Raw genomic sequence first — 20,346 nt, 5'->3', positions numbered from 1 at the left:
TGGTACCGGCGAATGAACTTGGAACCTTGCGCTTGTGAGGTAGGTGGTGGAACCACTGAGTCTTTCTTTTTAAAACAATTTACTATGGACATTAGTACTGAGGTTCCAGTGTATTCTTGGTTTAAAGGAGCTGGGTTTTGTTTGCTTTTTCAAATAAGATAGACTTAATAGGAAAAATTACCTTATATCCTTTTACTATAAAAGTTCTGAATTTTAAAACTTCAGCAAATATTTTTCATTTATTTCTATAAAAAGAATATTTAAAGGGGTACAAAGATCACAAGGTATGACTTCTACAGGGACAGGAACATGGAATGGGTCACATTTGATTTTAACAGAGGATCCCTTGGAAAAGATGACAGGGGGCCAAATCCATGACAGGCATCAGTTCATCCTCTTAAGGAGAGGAGATCAAGACCTGTCTGACAAAGGGGCTGAGACAGTAAGAAAATGAAAGTCTAGGCAAGGGCCAAGGTCCAGGCCTGTGGGGTTTCTTGAGCATGGGACTTTCAGTGTGGGGGCAACCAAGGAGAATCACAAGCCAATTGGGATGATTGTTCTCCCTAGGGTAAATTTATCTAGGTTGGCCACCTTGTTTATTCACTGTCACCTGTCTTTTCACATATTCAGGAAATTATGATAAAGCACACTATTTGAATGATAAAATTAGTAATAAAGCTTCTACCATAGTGTAGACCTAGTATGTTCCAAATACCAAGTGGTTTACACACATTAATTAATCCTTACAACCCTGGAACGAAGATCCCTTACAGAAGAGGACAAATGTGCTTGAGGTCTCACAGGCAGTACAAGATACAACTGAGGCCCAAACTCAGCTTTGTCTAATTGGTTTTTTTTTGTGGGGGGGTACTGGAGATTGAACTTGGGTCCTTATGAGGCAGGAGGCGGAACCAATAGGTAAATTCCTGGCCCAACTTTGTCTAATTGAAAGCCCTTGTTCTCTAACCGCCTTCCGGTGCTAACTTGCTTCTGGCTGCCTCCAAGCCTCCACCCCACCCCAGGGCTCCCAAATGCTTCATTTGTCAGGCCTAGTCACAGGTTCAGTAATGATCTGGAGTAAAATTTTCACATCTGGAGTTGCTTTGTTGAGGATTCAGTTCTGCAGAGATGGACAGATCCCACCAAGGATGTCTCCTGGGAGCCAGGACATCTTCTTAGATTACCTGCCCTATCCTGGTATTGGATCCTTTGGGTTCTGATCCCAAGATTCCCTTCCATATCACCTTTTTCTTGCTACCCAAAACACACCTTCTTTTCCAGCCAACTGGTCAGTCTTTGCTGACATCCCCTTTGCTTTCCCGTCCATTTCACATCACTCCTGGGCTATTTCCTCTTGTCCTGGGATGCCTGTTCCCATCTTCACTTGCTGGGATTTCACCTTTCTTCTTCTAAGTAGAATGGGACTGTATCCTCCCCAATAAGTCCCTTCCTTTAGCCCGGAGTAGTACTCACATGACAGAACATTGTGCAAAGGACAGGTAATCCACCAGCACATCCAGGCCTTTGTTTTCACCATTCAGAAACTCCCTCACCCACCTGCAGACACAGGAGAACACAGGGGAAGAGGTCTGCTAAGGTGCATGGAGGGTAACCCAATTACATCCTTCCTGAATCCCCCTGGAATCTAGTACCAAGCTGGGAAAATTCTGAAGACCAAAATCTGTGAGCCAGCACACAGGCAGGGTAGACAGGGGCAGGTCCTTCTAACAACATTTGCTTTATCATGAACATGCTTCAGTCAAACAAGCAGCCAGGTACTTTCTCCATACAGGACAGGGCCCTAGCTTGATCATTTTCTGTATCCCTCAGGTATAGCACAAGGCTAGGCACACAGTCCTTGCTCAATATTTACTGGAAGAATTGTGGAGGCATCTAGAACATTTACCACAGACCCACGTACAGAGCTGTGTTTGCTTCACAGAGCCAGCAAATCCCCAGCTTGATCAAAGTGTTCAAGATACAGGCAGGAAGGAACAAAGAGAGCTCTGGGTCAGAGGCTTACTATGCCAAAGGGCTCTTCACAGAGCTCAAGGGCAGCACTTTTGGAAAGCAGTAAGCAAAGAGGGATGTGGGAGTTCTGTGTTTAGTCAGAGTGAGTCTGGAAGAACCGGAAAAGGCCAGCACAATGATCAGGAGCTCAAGAAACTCCAGAATTCCACGCACTCAGAGTCACACTGGGGATATGGATCCGCTCAGCCAGGAAGGCAGGAAGGTGGACAATAGGGCCCTTGAAGGACAATGTCCCAGAATATTTTCGCACCTCTGTCTTTATTCCTTTTGGGCCAAGACACCTCTAGAATGAAAGTGAACAGTTAATTCCAGGGAGACTGTTATACAGCAGGTTCATCCACCGCACAGACACATAAACCCTCGGGATGAAGCCTTTACTTGCTGAAGTGCTCTATTCCCCTGGGATGTCTGGGGGCTCTACATGAGCCAGCTGTACCCAGCCCCCTGCAGTGTTGCTTTTTCCCCACAGCTGGAACACCAGCTTAGCCAACCACACCCCAGAGAGCGCTCCAGAGAGAGGCTGGAGCTAGAGCTCCAGGCCCAGCTGAGATTTGGCAGCAGGCTCTGGCTAAAGCTGACACCGGAGCTGCCTGAAGTTAGCTTCCTCTCTGGGGGCCTACAGCCCTCCCATTTCCTGTCTGTCTGCTCTCCAGCTCCCCACCCCCTTCTCATTTCCTGTCTGAGTCTACACTGCTATTTTCGGGATCTTGACACTTTGAGGAGAGGTTAAAGGGTACTTAGGCAAGGCAGAGAAACCAATACAAACCAGGGAGGGAAAGGAACCGGAGGGGGCTCTGGAATCCCACTTCCCAGCCGGCCCCATTCCAGAGCTTCAGTTCCCATCTGCTGCCCTGCACACGTACTTCTGCAGGCCCTGGGCCAGTCACGCTCTGACCAAAGCACAATCCTCTCTTCACCTAGCCTTTGCCTCCTCCCACCCTGAAGCCCCTACACGCCAGCCTGACAAACTTGCTGCCAGGAAGGGTCTTGGCTCTCCCACACAACTACCCAAAGAAGCCTCAGGTCAGAGGGCAGGAGCTCCTAAAATGCCAGTACTAAGCTATTCCCTGGGAACCAATGCCTATGTCCAGACTTCTAACTTGTGTGCCAACTTTCAAGAGGTTTTAAAGCCTGGGAACCATGGTGCTCAGGCCCTAGTGCCTGGTCAGATGACAGAGGGACAGGTATCAGGTAGAAAGGAGGGCAGAGGGGACTGTCACACACTGCTCTGGTCCCCTCCCAAGAGGAGCAGACCTCCACCCTCACTCTGATCACAGCAGGACTTAAAAAGATCACAGGGCCTGAGAGAGGGAAGGTCCTCTGGAGTAATCCAGGTGGCAGGTGGTACTCAGGGCTCCCCTTGGTATCACTCTCGCCTCCACAACCACGCTAACAGAGAAGTCCTGCTGGTTTTCCTTTTGGTGAAGGATTCATCAAGGTGGAGGCCTGGCTTTCCACAGCTGGTTCATAGATGAGATATGTAACCCATACTCAGGAACTGATCTTTCCTGTTCTTTCTTGCGCTGTTTCCCTTCTGACGGTTGCTACAGCTGGTTACACACAGGTGTCCCCTCCCTCTAAATAAACCCAAGCAGGAGCAGCCTCGGGGTGGGGGGGGCAAGAGGGCTGATGCCATGACAGGAGAGGAAAGGCTGATGATGTCACCTGGTTCTTTCCACCCTACTCTCAGGAAGTTCAAGGACATGGGGCTGGCACTTTCCCAGAAAACATCCAAACTGCCTGCTACTAGGACCTACTTCACATTCACTGAGGTGCTCATATTCATGCCACGCACTGGCCAGCTAGGAAACCCTGCCTGCAGTTCTATACCAGGGTTCCTTCCTTTACTGTCCTTTCTGCATGTGTGTACACATACATTCTCTCTCTTCACAATACTTGCTGATTAGTTTCAACAAACTGAGGTGCTGTCTTCTTACTGTACCTCGATGAACTAGCCCTCTACCTGTTTTTAGCAATTCCTGGTTCCCTACTCAGAGCCTGGAAGGAAAGACTCACACAGATCCTAGGGTGTGTGTGGAGGAGGGCTGTCGAGTTGGAAGCACCAGGATCTGTGACTACACAAGATGTTTACCTCCTGAAAGCTTTCCTGGTGCATCAGGAAGCTTCTTCTGCTCATGAACCAAGATTGCTTTTTCCCAAACAAGTAATAAACTTCTGGATATCACGGAGTCCAAATAGTTGCTCAACAACAACTAGGTCTCAGCCCTACCCAATGTAGCATGTTCCCCCCACCCCCAGCCTTCTACAGGCCTTGCTTGGCTCAGTCCCAGGCCACAGGCAGACTGTAAGCTCAGCTGTTGTGAGAACATCTTCTACTCAAAGCCACAGTCTGAGGACCCCAGGAGAGGCCTCATGCTTGCCAGAAGCATCCAGTTGCAGCTGGAAGAGCTGAGGGAAGAAAAGCCAGAAATGGCACAATCTGGAGTTCTGGGGAACAAGAAGCCATGTAAGAGGCAACTGTGCTCCTCCGCACAAAGGATAAACAGGCAAACCACCCACAGAGGACACCAGATCCTTCGTAGCAGGTAGTGCCTGGGGCTACGTAGAGTAGTCACACCCGACTCACCCAATGTGGTTGGTGCGAAGGGAGATCTCCAGCTCTCTCAGTACTTTGGTTGACTCCTGCACTCTCCTCCTGAACTTCTGTAAACATGGAATCTTCTGTCACCAACGGAGCCCCCCACTATCCTGTCCAACTTACAGCACAAAATAAAGGAGCAGAAAAAGAAAGGGAGAGGGTACAAGAATGGAGTTACAGGCTTTCCCTCCAGTACTAGGCACCCATTCCAAGCTCCTGGCCTCAGAGTCTGAAAATCCAACTCTCAATGCTTAAAAGCAGATGCCCCAGCCCTAAGCCAAACAATACTACAAAGGGCAGTGAGACACTGCCCCACTGCTTCATACTTTACCTTCCGAGTTACACTAGGGTCCAAGAAGCTCTGGAGTTTCTGGATATAAGTGTGGGGAGGATTCTTCACCTGGAATCGTTCCTATAGGGAAAATACGCATATGTGTAACACACAATCTGAGAAGGACACCAAGGAAGGACAGTACGTGAAGTGCTCAACAAGGGGACTCAGCCTTCCAGCTGTCACCTAATCCTGAGCACTGCCCCAACCCTAGATTCCTTCCTTGACTTATCCCCCAGGTGTTCCCACATGTTGCCATCTTTTCCTCCTCCAATTCGTGTTTCCTCAGCCTAAAATGCTTTTCTATGCTAAAAATTACTTTAAGAGCCTCCTGCTTGTTAAGATGTGGGGATTACAGAGCTACGAATAATATCCAAAATAAATGACTAGCAAATGCTTTATCTGCCCAGTCAACTGATGGATGAAGTCAGGAAAACCAAGAGGAGGGAAGCTTGATCTTGCAGAATTCAGCTTTCATAGCTCCAAACCCTGGAACTGGGCTGGTTCTGCAGCATTAACACAGCTAAGGCTACCAAAGCACTTTCTGCTCCTTACCCAGGCCCCAGACTCCACCAATCCAAAGCAGCCTCAAATGATGAAGGCTGCTCTCAACAAAGTCACCGCTTAACCCTTCTACACAGACCACAATCTAGGCCCTCTCTACTTCGGCCCAACCCCCATCTAACCCAAGAAGAAACTTGGGATAACAAACCCTGGGTATTCTGGTTCTAAAAGAGTCCACAACTGACATAGCCAAAAAGCTGGAAAGAATTCAGGAAAATGATATGTTAGGAAATAGTACCTGAAAACAAATAAGAGAAAACGAGAGGTTTGAGAAAGCTGAAATTGTACGACATAGAAAGGAATGAGAGATCATCAGCTAGAAGATCCCAGTACCAAAGGGCTGCTGCTCTCCAAACCCCAAGCAGGCACTAATCAATACATTTTAGTGCAGAATCCAAGGAAATAGGCCTTCATTAGAGAAGGAACTTGGATCAGGACCTCTGAATTATAACCTTCACTTAGGTCAAGCAGCATGACCAGGAAGGCAGCGGGAGAGAACAGCAGTCTTGGCACCTGCTTTTCTGAGGCCAGTTTGGCTCCACTGATCACCAGCACTAGGCAGATCACTGACCCCTGGGTTCTTTTTGGGGGGGGCTTTTTTTTGGTTTTTTGAGACAGGGTCTCACTATGTAGTTGAGACTGACCTGGAACTCACTATGTAGCCCAGGCTGCTCTCAAACTCACAGCGATACTACTGCCTCAGCCTCCCAAGTGCTGGGATTACAGGTGTGCACCACCATGCCTGGCCCCCTGTGTTCTTCTAATAAAGTGCCATGCCATGGTACCTTGCTTAGAGGGTTTTTATGAGAATTAAATGATATTTCAGTATGTGTAGAGTACTTGATATAAAATCAGCACTCAATAAACATTATTATGATTTTCTTCAGCTTAAAAAAGAATTAAATTTGTTCATGGCAAAGCACAGGGTAACAAACTGCCCACACTCTGTGCCAGCCCCCTCCATACCTACCAAGAAATACAGAAGTAGCAGCCAACTCAGCCTTACAGACAGGCATGCCTGAGTTCAAAGACTCAGGACCATGTGTATAGGAGGAAGAGCCAGGTGGTAGGTGTTAGAAACCTTAGTTCTGAACAAAATAATGGTAATTCTTCTATTTGAGTTATAAACACTTCATGTAGCGAGACCAGCAGTCCTTGACTAGTCTCACATTTGGAAATGGAGGATTAGGGGACTCCAGGGTCTCATTCCTAGAGGCCTGTAGATAATAAGATGCATCTTGCTATTTGCCAGGTCTGGAGCAAAGTGACAGAGAAGGGTTCCTTGGGAGACCCTGCCAGGCATAACCCTGACCCTGATGAATCACAGGAACAGGCTCTGCTGGGGAAACCAGCAACCTGCTCCACAGCCCACCCGGCACAAACCACCCAATGGAGCAAGTGAAGACAGCCTTTTGCAGGAGCTCAGCCTACCAGCTCTGTCTCTGCTATGAGGAATCACTTTGGAACAGAAAGCACAGAATGAGGCAAGCCAGGCCAGGGTTCCTGCAGAGACTCAGTTGGTGCCTCTGGTACTTCCTTGTCCAGCCCAATAACCAGCCCTCTCACAACATCCCTGCTCTTTCAACCCAGTACCTGGTCACAAATCAGATCCCACTTCTTCTCGTTGTCATACTGCCTCAGGAGCCGGGCCTTGTCGGGAGGCAGGTTCATGGAGCTCTGAGGAGAGAAGCTGAGTTAACAGGCTGAGACATACACCACAGGTGAGGACGGAAAGGCTGCCCTGTCCCCACTGCCCCTGCTGAGCCGTCACACTTCACCTTGACTCTGTTGCAGGCCCAAAGAGGTGGGACAGTCCTTCTTGCCTCCTTGTTATACATATTAGTCATGTTTGGTTGAGCAGTGTTTTCCATACCATACCAGTCATGGAATCAATTTGGTCAGTCAAAATTAACTTCATTTCAATGAAAACGAGCAAATTTAAACAGAAGATACCAGATTCGTTGCAAGTAGAAAGCATAAACATTTAATGAAACTTTTCTTTTATATATTATGTATATATGTATATATATGTCATGTGCACATAGATCATGCTGTAAAATATACTTAACATTTGAGAGGTGAAAACTTTGAAAGCCCAAGTTTGTTTATTTATTATTCTTTGTTTTGATGTTTTGAGACAGAATCTCGCAATATAGTTCAGGCTGGTCTTGAACTCACTATGTAGCCCAGGCTGGCCTCCAACTCAAAGTACTCCTCCTGCCTCAGCCTTCCAAGTGCTGGGATTACAGGCGTGTGCCAACACGCCAGTCCTGAAAGCCCCCAGTTTAAAGCAGCAACTTTCAATCCGTTTTTCTGCCATGAACTGAAAGAGGGGTGACTTTCCTGCTCTGAGTCCTGAGTCACCCTCAGCCTACACAGCAGCTGCCAATCTACCTTTTACCTAAATCAGGATGCAGCAATTGTGTAAAGAGAACTGCTCAACTAGTTTTAGGAAAATATTTTTTTGTTTTGTTTTGTTTGAGACAGGGTCTCACTATGTAGTAAGACTGACCTGGAACTCACTATGTAGTCCAGGCTGGTATCGAACTCATAGCGATCCTCCTGCCTCAGCCTCCCGAGTGCCGGGATTACAGGTGTGCGCCACCAGGCCTGGCTTAGGAAAATATTTACAAAAGTTTAAGCCCGGGATTTAGCTCAGCGGTTCGGTGGCCTGCCTTGCAAGCGCAAGAACCCGAGTTCAATCCCCACCCCGGACCCCCCTCAAAAAAAAAAAAAAAAAAGAAAAAGTTCGGGACTTTAAATATTAGTAGAGCCAGGCATGGTAGCACATGCCAGTAACCCTAGCACTTAGGCAAGAGTGCCTCCTCCTGAGGCAGGAGTACTGCCCCAAGTTTGAGGCCAACCTGGACTACATAGTGAGTTCAAGGTCAGCCTGAGCTACATAGAAAGACCCTGGCTCAAAAAAAAAAAAAAAAGTATTAGTAGAAGAGTATTTATGACAACCCTCCCAATTAAGATAAAGCATTCACACACTGTAACATAAGATACTAAATGATAGTCTGGGAATCATTTTATTTTGCTCAGTACTGCTTGTTGAGTGAATAGACAAAGGAGCCAGGAATTTAGCTCAGTGGTTCTGCCACCTGCCTTGAAAGTGCAAGGTCCAGTTTTGATCCCAGTACCAAAGCAAACAAACAAACAAGACAAAGTAAAGTGTGAGTGACAGAGGCCTAAGGTGTCTGTGCATAGCCTGCTCTGCTGGGAGCCCACCCTCTCCTCCTGCCTGCCCTGCAGCCATGCCTGTCCCCTCCCTCTGCAGTCCCTTGAGCTTTGCTCCACCATCCTAGCCTTTGCCTTTAAAGGCAGTCTGACACTTTGATCGGATCACACGACCATGTGGTTTATCTCTGCCCACACCCCCATCTCAGGGGACACGAACTGAGTATCCAAGGTCTCCAAAGAATCAATCACAAAGGCTCCGCTTTATTCCAGAGAGGAAGAAGAATGGGGGGGAGCATATATTTTTAAGGAATCAAAAGGAAATTCTTACAAATTATTTCTGTCACACTGCGTAACTCATACACACTATTAAACCAGCTGCATGTTGATTTTACCTTTAAGGAACCATGTCTATGCTTATAGCCTTCTCTAACGAGTTTATAAATAGAAGAATTTAAAACTAGAGACGTGGGTTTAGGTAAGAAGAGGAAAGAAAGGAGTCACCACACCAAACCCCTCCCCGTGGCTTCCAGTGACCCACAAATCTACCTCAACTTCTACAAGAAAGAAGGGCTAATCAAGTCCTTCCCACAGTTAATGCAGTACTGATGGCAGGATGGGCTAATACAAGCCTGGAATGTTCTCTCTGGAACTGAATTGCTAAGAGCTAATTTCAACATGTCTGTGTGGACAGCAAGATGGGAGCAGGGGACCTTAACCAACACAGACCCAAGGTCAGAGGCAGGCCCAGGGCAGGTCTCCAGCCTAACCAGCTAAACTCAAGACAGAACCGAGCAGAAACAGTCACTGGGATTGGTCGTGGCTCTGCACATCCTGAGCATGTTGCTGTCATTTGATCATTTCTCCCAAGTCTGTGCCACAAAAATAGTTTGCTACAGCCTCCCCTGGACGAACGCTGCTGGGAGGAGAAGAATGCAGCCTGTCACTACACTACCGTGACAGATTTCACATTGTGTCTATACTGCCTTCCTCCTTGTGCCAACCACAGTCAGGGGCTGTGGCCTCACACTTTCCCACTAGGTGAACACGTGAGGAAACGCTTGCTTCCCTCAGGGCTTCAAACTGAGCAAAGTCACCTCCTTTGGGAAGGCTAGCCTAAGAGCATGAAACACTCCAGGGACCTGGTCAAACTTTACATCTGTGGAAAAGATGAACCACTGGGGACACTGGCCTGGGGCAGATCCATGGTTGCTGAGTGAGGGAACCCTAACAGCAACACAGGGTAGGAACACAGTATTATAGCTTCTCCTACAAATTAGACTCCCAGAACTTGTGCATGTGAAGAAAACATGAAGGCCCACATCCTCCACTTTCTGGACAGTGGTCCCAGCTTTCTCTGCTTCTGGAGGGCTGAAGTATGAGAGGGAGGGAATGGGAAAGGGAAATTCCCACCTCCAACCTCTTACAAGAAGCAGGTCACTGGACTGGGGATTTAGCTCAGTGGTTCTGCCGCCTGACTTTCAAGTGCAAGGAAAGAAGAAAGAAGAAGAAGGTAATCGACTATGGTGGGAGCTGCCAGCCAAGATGGCAGGCCCAGGGCAGTTTACTCTCTGCCAGACAAGGGCATCAAGGCTCCTGACCATCCTGATAATGTGTGAGTCCGGCAGGGCTCCAGGGTCCTGAGGAAGCTGTTCTGCCCTTAGGAAGACAATCAGGGAACAACCAGGGAGCAAACCTGACGTGGTTCTGGACTCAATCAAAGGTTTATTTCCCGGACACTGTTCTTCAACAGTTCCACAGAGACTGTGTGCTCTCAGAATCACAAGCTGAGCCAAACTTCTGCTCAGTGAGACCCTTGCTCACCAGCTGTCTTGGAGAGTACAGGGCACAGAATGTAAAACAAGAAGGCTCAAGATCAACTTTGGGCTCTTCAGAACTATCAAACCTTCGTAAACTTTTCCATAAACTGGGGATAATCTCACTACTTCACAAGGCTGTAAAAGGATCAAATGATAAACATTTTATGTCTATGTGTCTGAAACATTCTAGTGTTGACAGTTTCCTTCTCCCTTTTCCTGAAAAGCCTATGAAATATCTGACATCCCAGCAACCTGCCTTCTTCCTTCTGGGTTCTCCATCCCTGCTCCCACCCCTCCTCCTCAACATGAACTACAGAGCGATCATTTACCCCTTCTTTGATCTCTCTCAGGGATCTAGGATCCCTCCCCTCCAAGACTAGAAGGCAATTTTAACACCACTGAACTTGGGATTCGAGGAGAGGGTGACCTTAGGTAGGGTGTAAGGGAGAAAAGTCACAATATAAGATGGGAGAAGAGGAAGAGGAACTCAAACTGAAAGCAACTATGGTTGATTCCTAAGTCAGAGGGAAACAGCAAGAAGTCTAATGAGAAAAATCCCCAACAGGAAGAAGCCAAAGGCATGGATCTGATGTTCCTCCAGAAAGACTACTTAGGCTTACTGCCAGTCCACAACCAGGCAGACTGCCTACTGTGTGGCCTCTGGGTCAGCAAGGTGCCCTTACTCTCCATCTCCGGCCCTACTGGCCCAGTGAAGACACGGAGGGGGAGGGCTTCCCTTTCCCTTCCTGCCCTGTACCCCCAGCCCTGCAGCCCCTCCTCGTTTCCTCCCCACTGCAGGGGAAGGGAAATGCCAGTGGAGTTTGGAGTTTCCTTCAAAGCTGTGGGCCCTGCTCTGGGACTCACCCCTACTCTGCTTGTCTTCTTGGGCCAGGTCTGGGGAAAACCCAATAAACAGAAATAGGAGCCACCAAAAAGTCCCTGTTCAACTGTTTCTGTTGGTCCAGTGGATCAGAATAAAACTTAGGAAGACAGATAAAAAAGGCACAGCCCCTCTGCGAGACAGGCAGAGAGATGTCTGAAATATTCCTGGGAAAGGGATGTTGGAAACTTTAGGGAAGTCCAGCAAGGGCTGTTATTTTGGGCAAGTACAGAAAATGAGTTGGTGATTTTATTGACATTTTCTTTCTCAGAACTACCTCCCATCAAGTTTCCACGGCTGGAACTGTCTCCCAAGTGTCCCTGTGCTGAGCCCATGGGGATGGAGCTCTAGGAAGTTGAATCTATAGACTATCCCATGGGAAAATAAGGCACTATCAGGGGCACCACATGCTCCTCAACATGCTGCTGAGCCCCCAGCCACAGCTGCCACCAAGTCCTCCCTGGCAGCCGCAGATCAGTCTATTGGATAGAAAAGCAGGGGTGAGGAGCACAAACTCTGGGAGTCTAAGTGTCTGCTGTAGGAGGAGCTGTAACACTGTGTCCTACTAGGACTCCTCTGCAACCAACAAATCTGCCCCAAGCCAGTGACAAACTGGGCAACACAAGGCACAAAGGCCATCACAGGCCGACAGGACAGTCTTGGAACAGCCCTGCCTGCCTTCCACATGTCTCTGGGGGTAGGCAGTGAGCACTACTCCCAAAGGGCGAGAGTTTCAGAAGGTAGGAGGCACCCACTCCTGCTGCCTTGGCCTCTTGGCAGCCACAGTCTGCCCTGCCGCAGTAGCAGCTCCCAGACAATGAGAGTTATTTTCAGCCAGTGCTTTAACACAAGCCAGCTGGCTAGTGTGCAGGGCGGGAGTCCTCCACCCAGCCCGCCCAGACAGCAGGCCTGCTGGCCAGCCCAACCCATGGCCTACACCGCTGCCACCTTCACGTCACTGTTTATCTCACTTCAGCACAGCTCCTCCTAAACTGACCCCCCAACTGCAACTCTATCAAAAGGAAACCCCAAAAATCAGAGTTTGATCAAAGGCCCAAGAGCTAAAATTTAAAAAGGCTCAGACATAGTAAGTACGGCATCCCCTCCAAACACGCACACTTTTCCTGAGTCCTGTGACTGGCTGGAGCATCCCCGGGGAGGAGACACAGTGAATCGATGGCCAGATCCCGCTACAGCTCCCATGGACCCAAATGCTTGGCTTCACTGCCACACTAGGAAGCTGAAGATCAGGACTGCTCTCCATGCCTCCCTCCCTCCCATCCTTCTCTCTAGAGCTAGGGTATGGAAGCAATGATAACTTGAGAGACAGCCTAGAATGAGTCTGAGTCAACTGCAGAAGTTCTAGGCAAAGAACTATCCTGCAACATAAGGGAACTTAGCTGGAAGGAGAGGCAGCACCCTTCTATCTTGGACTTGGGTAAACACTCCAACCAGTACCTTGCACAGCAGCGTGCTCAAGTAAAAAGGGGTGGAAGGCAGCCGTGACCTCACTGAACTCAAGGCCTCTGCCTGTCCACAGCTTCTCATCTCTTCCAAGTGAGACTTGTGACAGGAGCACAAGGGTATAGTCCAACTCTAGCCTGAGACAGTTTTCTCTAGCTGCTATTAGCTATGTGGAGAAATTGCTAGGATTCCTTATAACAAAAGGCCTCAGAAAAGTGGGTGCTCTTTTAAGTATCAACAGTGGCTTAGGTCTGGCTGTGCGCTTTAGTTTAACTGAAGCTATCGTTTCGGGGACAAGTTGCCAGGCTCGAAACCATGTCTGGTGAACGTGTTCCTGTGGTCACTGATGACTCTATAATCAGAAATGACTTGCTGAGCAGTTATTGGCCAAGTCCCTAAACAGCCTAGAGGAAAAAGAAATGGATTCACCAGATGTCTCTGGCTGAGCTGTGCAATTCATACCACAGAAGTCAGACGGCTGAAAGCTGAGGGCAAGGTCTTCAAAGTCCAGGATCACTCAAACAAAAAAGATGGCTTTTTCCAAATACAATTATACCCCTAGGTCAGTTTTCACTCTGTGGAATGCTGAAAAGGCAAGGAAACTGGCCGTGTCCCCAGTGCTAATATAGCCCCTAGCTCTATCGTCTGCCATACTGTTGGCGCCACACCTGACATCAGGTACCTTCTGCTCTTAGGCTCCTAGACCCTAGTTTGGGCCACCCTTCTGCCCTGCCAGTCAAGAATTATACAATCTCAGGTAGAACTGCTGGCAGCATTGCCCAACTGAGCCCCCAGGAACTTGTTACAAAGCCACTGCCACAGCAACTTGATCTGTCTGTTGGCTCCCCAGCCCCTCCTCGTGGTTAGCCAGACCCACACACTCCCCAGTTACGCAGAATGGAAACTATTCCACTGGGGGCAGCTGGTATTCCAAAGCCAAGGAGTCTTGGGACAGAGCCTCACGTTCTCCCTACAGCCAAGCAAGGTCCTTCCTCTCTTCATGAGGCTCTGTCCTCCAGCCTGGGGAGCCCAGAGGACACAATATTTCTGAGATCATGTCCCTCTGCCTTCCCACACCATAGCCTCTCTCAATGAGGCCAGGTGAGTCTCCTCCCACTGTCTCCACCTGGATGGGTCTTCATTGTTCACCCTGGTCCTCTAACTGGCCTCTCTACTCACAACACGGCCTACTCCCGCCCTGCACATAGGTGGGGTGTCCAGCCTTCCAAACACATACGCTAAAGCATGTTTTTCCTTGGTTCAGAACACTCCGACTCCTTATCATTTATACAGTACTGAATTCCTCCACCTGTTGTTTTTACTATCTCTATTAGCTTCCAAGGTAAGATTCTCCACAGGCTGGTCCCAGCACCTCTGAACAGCCTCACCTCCTCCTCCAAACTCCCTCCTGGGACAGCCACTCTTGCCATTTCCTAACCCTAGGATTTACTCACTGACCAAGGTTTCCCCAGTCTTTCTTGCCCCGGTAACGGGGATCAAACTCAGGACCTTGCACTTGCGAGACAGGCACCAGTGCCACTGAGCTAAATCTGTAGCCCGGGCCCCAATCTTGTGAATCCCTATCTTCTACTACCTGACAACCTAAAATGATCAGCTCCCCCACCACCACTCTTTCAGGGTACGCAGTACTGGGGATTGAACTGAGGGTCTCAACACTGAAGTATATCTTCTGTCCTTTTTATTTTGAAACAGGATCCCGCTAAATTGCTCAATTGTTCAAATGGGTTCAAATTTGTGATTCTCTTGTCTCAGCCTTCCAAAGTGCCTGAATTACAGGCATGTTCTATCACACTTGCCTTTCAGCCCCTTTTCTTAGCTCCATGCTCAGCCCTATGTGAAGAATGATGTGGCAGAGACCAGCTTGTTATCCCCCAACCTCTTCTCATCTTCCTTAGTAATATCCACTTGAATACTCAACAGCCTACAATATATTTCTCAGCTTCTCTTGGGATGTGAACAGAAGTAGTATGTACAATATCTGAGAAATATCATTCAAGGAAAGAAGTGTGCCGTCCTTTTCCCCTTTTGCTTCCAGCTGCCTGGAAAGCAAAGACAATGGCTTCAGCAACTGTTATGGGCTATGAGGTAACCGTGCAAATGAAGTCTACATATTGAAATAAGGAAGAAAATGACTTATCACTGGTACTACAAAGTGAACTGCATACACTCCATACAAGTGTCTTTTCATGTGTGCGTCCTTTATTTACAACTAGAACATTAACGCCTTGAGGGCAGGGTTCCTGGCTTATCCTCTGAATTGTGTGCAGGTGCCGCTACCTTTCCCATCACTAAGTCCCTTGTTCAGTCCCTTGGCTATTTGAGGGTAGAGAGACTAGTCTAACTTCTCACTGCTGTTCTTGCTCTTTTACCTTTTCATCTACCTTTTGTGCTACATCCCAAGTAAATTTCTTTTTCTTTTTTTTTGGTACCGGGAATTGAACTCGGGTCCTTGGTGCTTGCAAGGCAGGCAGCAGAACCACTGGGCTAAATCCCTGGCCCCCAAGTAAATTTCTTTATACACTGCTTTTCTCTCAGCAAATTCCTACTGCTCGTTTTGAGGCTTCATTTCATTCCATAATCTAATGACACCTCTCTGCCCTTCTCTTTAAACCAGATTTTTCTGTTTTGTTTTTTTGACACAGGGTCTTGTTATGTAGTTCAGGCTGGCCTTGAACTCACTATGTAGCCCAGGTGGGCCATCAAACTCTTGGTGATCCTCCTGCCTCAGCCTCCCAAGTGATGGGATTACAGCTGTGTACCACCACACCTGGCTCAGAGTCAACTTTTTTTGGAGCTCAAACTTGGAACCTTGTGCTTTTGGGGCAGGCAGCAGCACCACTGAGCTAAATCCCCGTTCCTTCAGATTTATCTTTTTAACACACTGGACCATAGGCTCTTGAGCACAGGGGTCACCGGCAGCCTGTTTACCACTGTAGTAGGTTTCCAATAAAGTCTGAGTAAATTTAATTTCCTGACACATGTACTCCCTTCCTTCTTTTTCTCCTTTCCCTTGTCTACTCTATTATACCAAAGAGAGGTCACCCTTTTTCCAAATGGCAACCATGTTCCTCCTCTTCCAATTCAAAATAGATGAATCCTTACCCTCTTGAGCAAATCTTTCTTCTTTCCTCCCATTCCTCCTCCCACTCCCCCTCTGTACTAGGGACTGAGTCCAGGGCTTTTGCACAGAGCTAGATCCCTAGTCCTCAGTGTTTTGTTTTTTTTCCCCTTTCTTTCTTTATTTTGATACAGGATCTTGCTAAGTCACTAAGTTGCCCACATTGGGCTCAGACTTGCAGTCCTCTGGTCTCAGCCTCCTGACAGGCATGCACCACCACTCCCAGCTCTTTCAGGGTCTTGATATAGTGACTAATTCCCTTAAGATGTGATCACTAAGTTGTGACTTATGGTTAATGTTTCTTCACATTAGACATTAGTCAAACATCCTTAACACAAATCTCAGTGATATCCTAAGGCACAACATGGTGGGTAAAGCAAGGACTGTGGAGCCTCACTGCCCAGGTTTAAATCCCACTCCACCACTTACTAGTTGTATGGAACTGGGAGAGTATCTGTGGGTCTTCGTTTCCTCATCTGAAAAATGGAAGTAGGAATAGTGCCTATCTCATAAAAGTTGTTATGATGATCAGGTTAACATTTAAAGCATTTAAATCAGAACCTACTGTGGTACAATATCACATATAATGTGAACTATCTCTGTTAGGTTTTTATTCAACACGTAGCTGGGAAACAATTATAGACCAAGCACTAAAATAGAATCTGGGGATATCGAAATAACATGGTATGAACACTACCTTCAGAAAGTGTATATTCTGAGGCAAAGCAGACAAGCAAACAGGGGCGTGAGGGAGGACAGCACTGCTGTGAAAGAGGCGGGGACTGTCCTGTGGCTTCCCAGAGAAGTAACATTTAATTAGCCCAAAGAGCTAAGTGAGGCTTCCTGGAAGGAATGTTTCAGGATTTAGTTTTAAATTTTAAGCAGAAAGGAGTCAGACAAAGACAGAAAGGAAGATGGTGATTCGGTAGCAAGACGACAGCATTTGCAAGTATGAGGAAGCATAAACCCAGGACTTTGTAAAGTCATCTGCTACAATGCAATGAAAGTGTGCATGAGCAAGAAACAGCCATATGACAAAGGCTCTTATGAGCTTTATAAAGTAAGCAGGTGGGCATACGCAGGACAACAATAATGAAAATAGTACTAAGGCTGGGGCAGGAGGAGCACTGCAAGTTCAAGGCCAGCTTGGACTACACAGTGACTTGTCTCAAAAAAAAAGTATTATGAGGGGGCTTCGGATTTAGCTCAATGGTTCCATCACCTGCCTTGCAAGTGCAAGGTCCTGAGTTAGCTTCCTGGTACCAAAAAAAAAAGTATTATGAGGGCCAGGGATGTAGCTCACTGGCCTCGCATGCCTGGCAAGCTTGAGGTCCTGAGTTTGATCCCCAGTACCAAAAAAAAATTTAATATGATAAAAGCTAACATTTATCGACAGAACTGTGACCTCATCTAATTATTTATGCAGTAGGGCCATTATCCCTGTTTTACAAGTCAGGAAACAAGAAAGACTGAAACTTTTCCAGGGACACATAGCAAGAACTGGGATTGGAACCAAAAATCCAAACTTTAACTCCACACAGCACCTCCTCTGACACAGGAATTGCATTAGCCCTTCTCAGAGCCTTCCTATATTATAAGCATCCTTCAGAACAGCCGAACAATGGCAGCCTTCCTCAAGAAACCTCCCCTAAAACCTCTCCACACTGATTTCCTATGAACAACCACACTCATCCATCCTTCCAATAGCATTAGTGTCGTGTACACACCACATACTGTGCCAGGAGAGGAGCCTAGTTAGCCTAGGTTAATCCTTATATATTTACAAAGGAAGGGGAAGTTGAAACATCCATTCTGAGCCCCACACTGTGCTAGAGACTTTAATTCAAAAATTTCACGGAAAAATTATTTCTCCCATATACTTTTTCTCCCCATACCTTTTCTCCCCCAGGTACAAGGGATCAAACTCAGGACCTTGCACTTGGGAGGCAGGTATGGCACCAATGAGCTAAACCCTGTGGCCCCTCTCCCATATACTTTTACTCACTGTTCACCTTTTGTATTATTTCCTGAATTAAGACTATAAGTTCTGTGAAGGTATGGACTTTGCCTGGGACTTACTTGTTCCTAGGCAAGGATGGCTGGCATATAGAAAAAGCTGAAAGATAGGCTGCGTAAGTGGACAGCAGAGGCCATCTGGGGCAGCATGCCACCTCACTGTACACTGGCCTGGGCTCAGCTCTGGCTTTCCAGGAGTCTCAGCACAAATCTGAGAGCACAGGGCCAGGGATTTAGCTCAGTGGTTCTGGTACCTGCCCTGCAAGCATAGGGACCTGAGTTCAATCCTCAGCACCAAAAAAAAAATCTGAGAGTTTACCATCCAACCATAAACTTAATGAATCCTTTCCTCCTCCCAGACACATGTGGAAGTGACAAGGCTTCTGCTTTATGGAAATAGTAAACTGAGGCTCAGCACAGCATTATCTGTCACCAGTCATTCCGCCTGGAAGAAAGCAAGTCCACTGTCCCTCCTTGTTTTTCAGTGGCTTTCAAATGGTGTTATGTCCTCAGAGCCTCTATCCTCTTTTGGGAAGAACCATAATGCCCTCCGGATGCTCCTGGGCCAAGGGCTGTCCTCCAACACTGTCGCCCCCCCCCATGCCTTTAAGGCCAGAGCTTGACACAGAGATCATGGCTATCCACACCTCAAAGCCATTTTTGAGTTGGCTCAGCTTTTTAATATTTCATTTGACTGTCTAGCTAGAAAAGAACATCTCTTTGTAGTTAAGTCTTCTGAAAGCTTCCCCCCTGTGACCTGAAGAGATTCTGAATCTTCTCTGTTTCTTGAAATATCTGGAACCCTAGGTGCTGTATCCATTCAGGGGCCAGGAATGGAGAAGAAAATATTACTGAGCATCTTCTTATATGCCAAGCCCTTTTCTCAAATTTTCTCCCCATTCTTAGCAACCACCAGAGATAAATGTTATTATATCTATTCAGCTGGCAAGGTAACTGAAAATCTAAGACTAACTGGCATCAGGTCACACAAAGCCTTTATACCATGATATGCTAACTTTTTTTACTATGTGATACCAGAAACTATACCCAAGGTATTTGGACTGAGCTGTATCTGTAGCCCTTTTTAATTTTTATCCTGAGACAGGGTCTTGCTAAATCACTACATTGTTCAGACTAAGCTTGAAATTGCTACCTTCCTGTCTCAGCCTCCCAGAGCAGGGCCAGGGATTTAGCTCAGTGGTTCCGCCACCTGCCTTGCAAGTGTAAGGTCCTGAGTTCAATCCCTGGTACCCCAAAACAAACAAACAAAAAGAACCCAAAAATTCAATAAATAAAATTTTTAAAAATTAAAATCCTGGTCATTCATCCTTGAACACATACACACACAAACACTAATATGGCTTTTTTTTTTTTGGTACTGGGGATGAACTCAGAACCCTGCGCTTGCCAGGCACATACAGGAGCCACTGAGCTATATCCCTAGCCCATTTTGTTTGTTTTTTGAAACAGGGACTTGCTATGTAGTTTAGGCTGGTCTCGAACTCAGTATGTAACTCAGGCTGCCCTCAAACTCAAGGCAATCCTTCTGCCTCAGCCTCCTTAGTGCTAGAATTACAAGAGTGTGCCACCATGCCCAGCTAGTTGTAGTCCATCTGTAAAATATGGATTATAGCCAGGCACGGCAGCATACACCTTCAAACCCAACACTCTGGGAGGTAGAGACAGAAGGATCACAAGTTTAGATCTAGCCTAGAAAACTAACTCAGTGATTTAGTGAGACCCTATCTCAAAATTTAAAAGTGGGAAAATTTTTAAAGGGCTGGGAAAGGGGCTATTATAACTACCTCTTATTTATACTCTCTAGGTGAAGGGTTGAATGAATGAAAATGATCTTGCACAGTGCCTGGCAGAAAAAAGTTCTAGAAATGGTAACTGAAACAACCAGGAGTCCCATCAGACTCAAGTGAACTTCTCCACACACACACAAAAAAATACAATATATGCTATACAAAATACAAGAGAGTATAAAATAAATAAATAAATAATACATGTAGAATAATTCCATTATCTTGTGTAATTGGATCATTTTTTAGGGTACAGCAGTTATAGTCCCTTCAAAAGATTAGGGCCAGGGATTTAGCTCAGTGGTTCCAGCGCCTGCCTCACAAGCACAAGGGCCTGAGTTCAATCCCTGGTACCAAAAAAAAAAGATAAGACTAAGACACCAACAGCCACCTAGGGGTTCACTGTAAAGCTGGGACAAGACTTTGAGGAGATACAACAGAGTCACTGACCAAGCTGCCCTGCTATTTGAACAGCTGAGTGATCTGGGACAATTCTACTGAGCTTTTGGGATCACGT

The 20,346-nt window shown here is 47.0% G+C and overlaps 1 protein-coding gene across 2 annotated transcripts in view; it reads right to left on the bottom strand.

The window, feature by feature from the left end:
- Fmnl3 (formin like 3) overlaps nt 1–20,346 on the bottom strand; it is a 56,364-nt gene that overhangs the window by 14,413 nt on the left and 21,605 nt on the right. For both annotated transcript variants that reach the window (XM_010623627.2, XM_019207430.2), the window contains exons 2-5: nt 7,119–7,202; nt 4,962–5,042; nt 4,619–4,695; nt 1,474–1,557 (exon numbers count right to left, since the gene is read on the bottom strand). In XM_010623627.2, the coding sequence (XP_010621929.1) occupies nt 1,474–1,557; nt 4,619–4,695; nt 4,962–5,042; nt 7,119–7,202 (326 nt within the window). The remainder of the gene's footprint in view (nt 1–1,473; nt 1,558–4,618; nt 4,696–4,961; nt 5,043–7,118; nt 7,203–20,346) is intronic.

This window comes from Fukomys damarensis, unplaced genomic scaffold (assembly GCF_012274545.1).
Source record: "Fukomys damarensis isolate Sample0158 unplaced genomic scaffold, DMR_v1.0_HiC HiC_scaffold_15, whole genome shotgun sequence".
In the NCBI taxonomy this organism is placed as follows: domain Eukaryota; kingdom Metazoa; phylum Chordata; class Mammalia; order Rodentia; family Bathyergidae; genus Fukomys; species Fukomys damarensis.
Note: the sequence above shows the minus strand (reverse complement) of the source record. Positions and strands in the feature narration are given on the sequence as shown.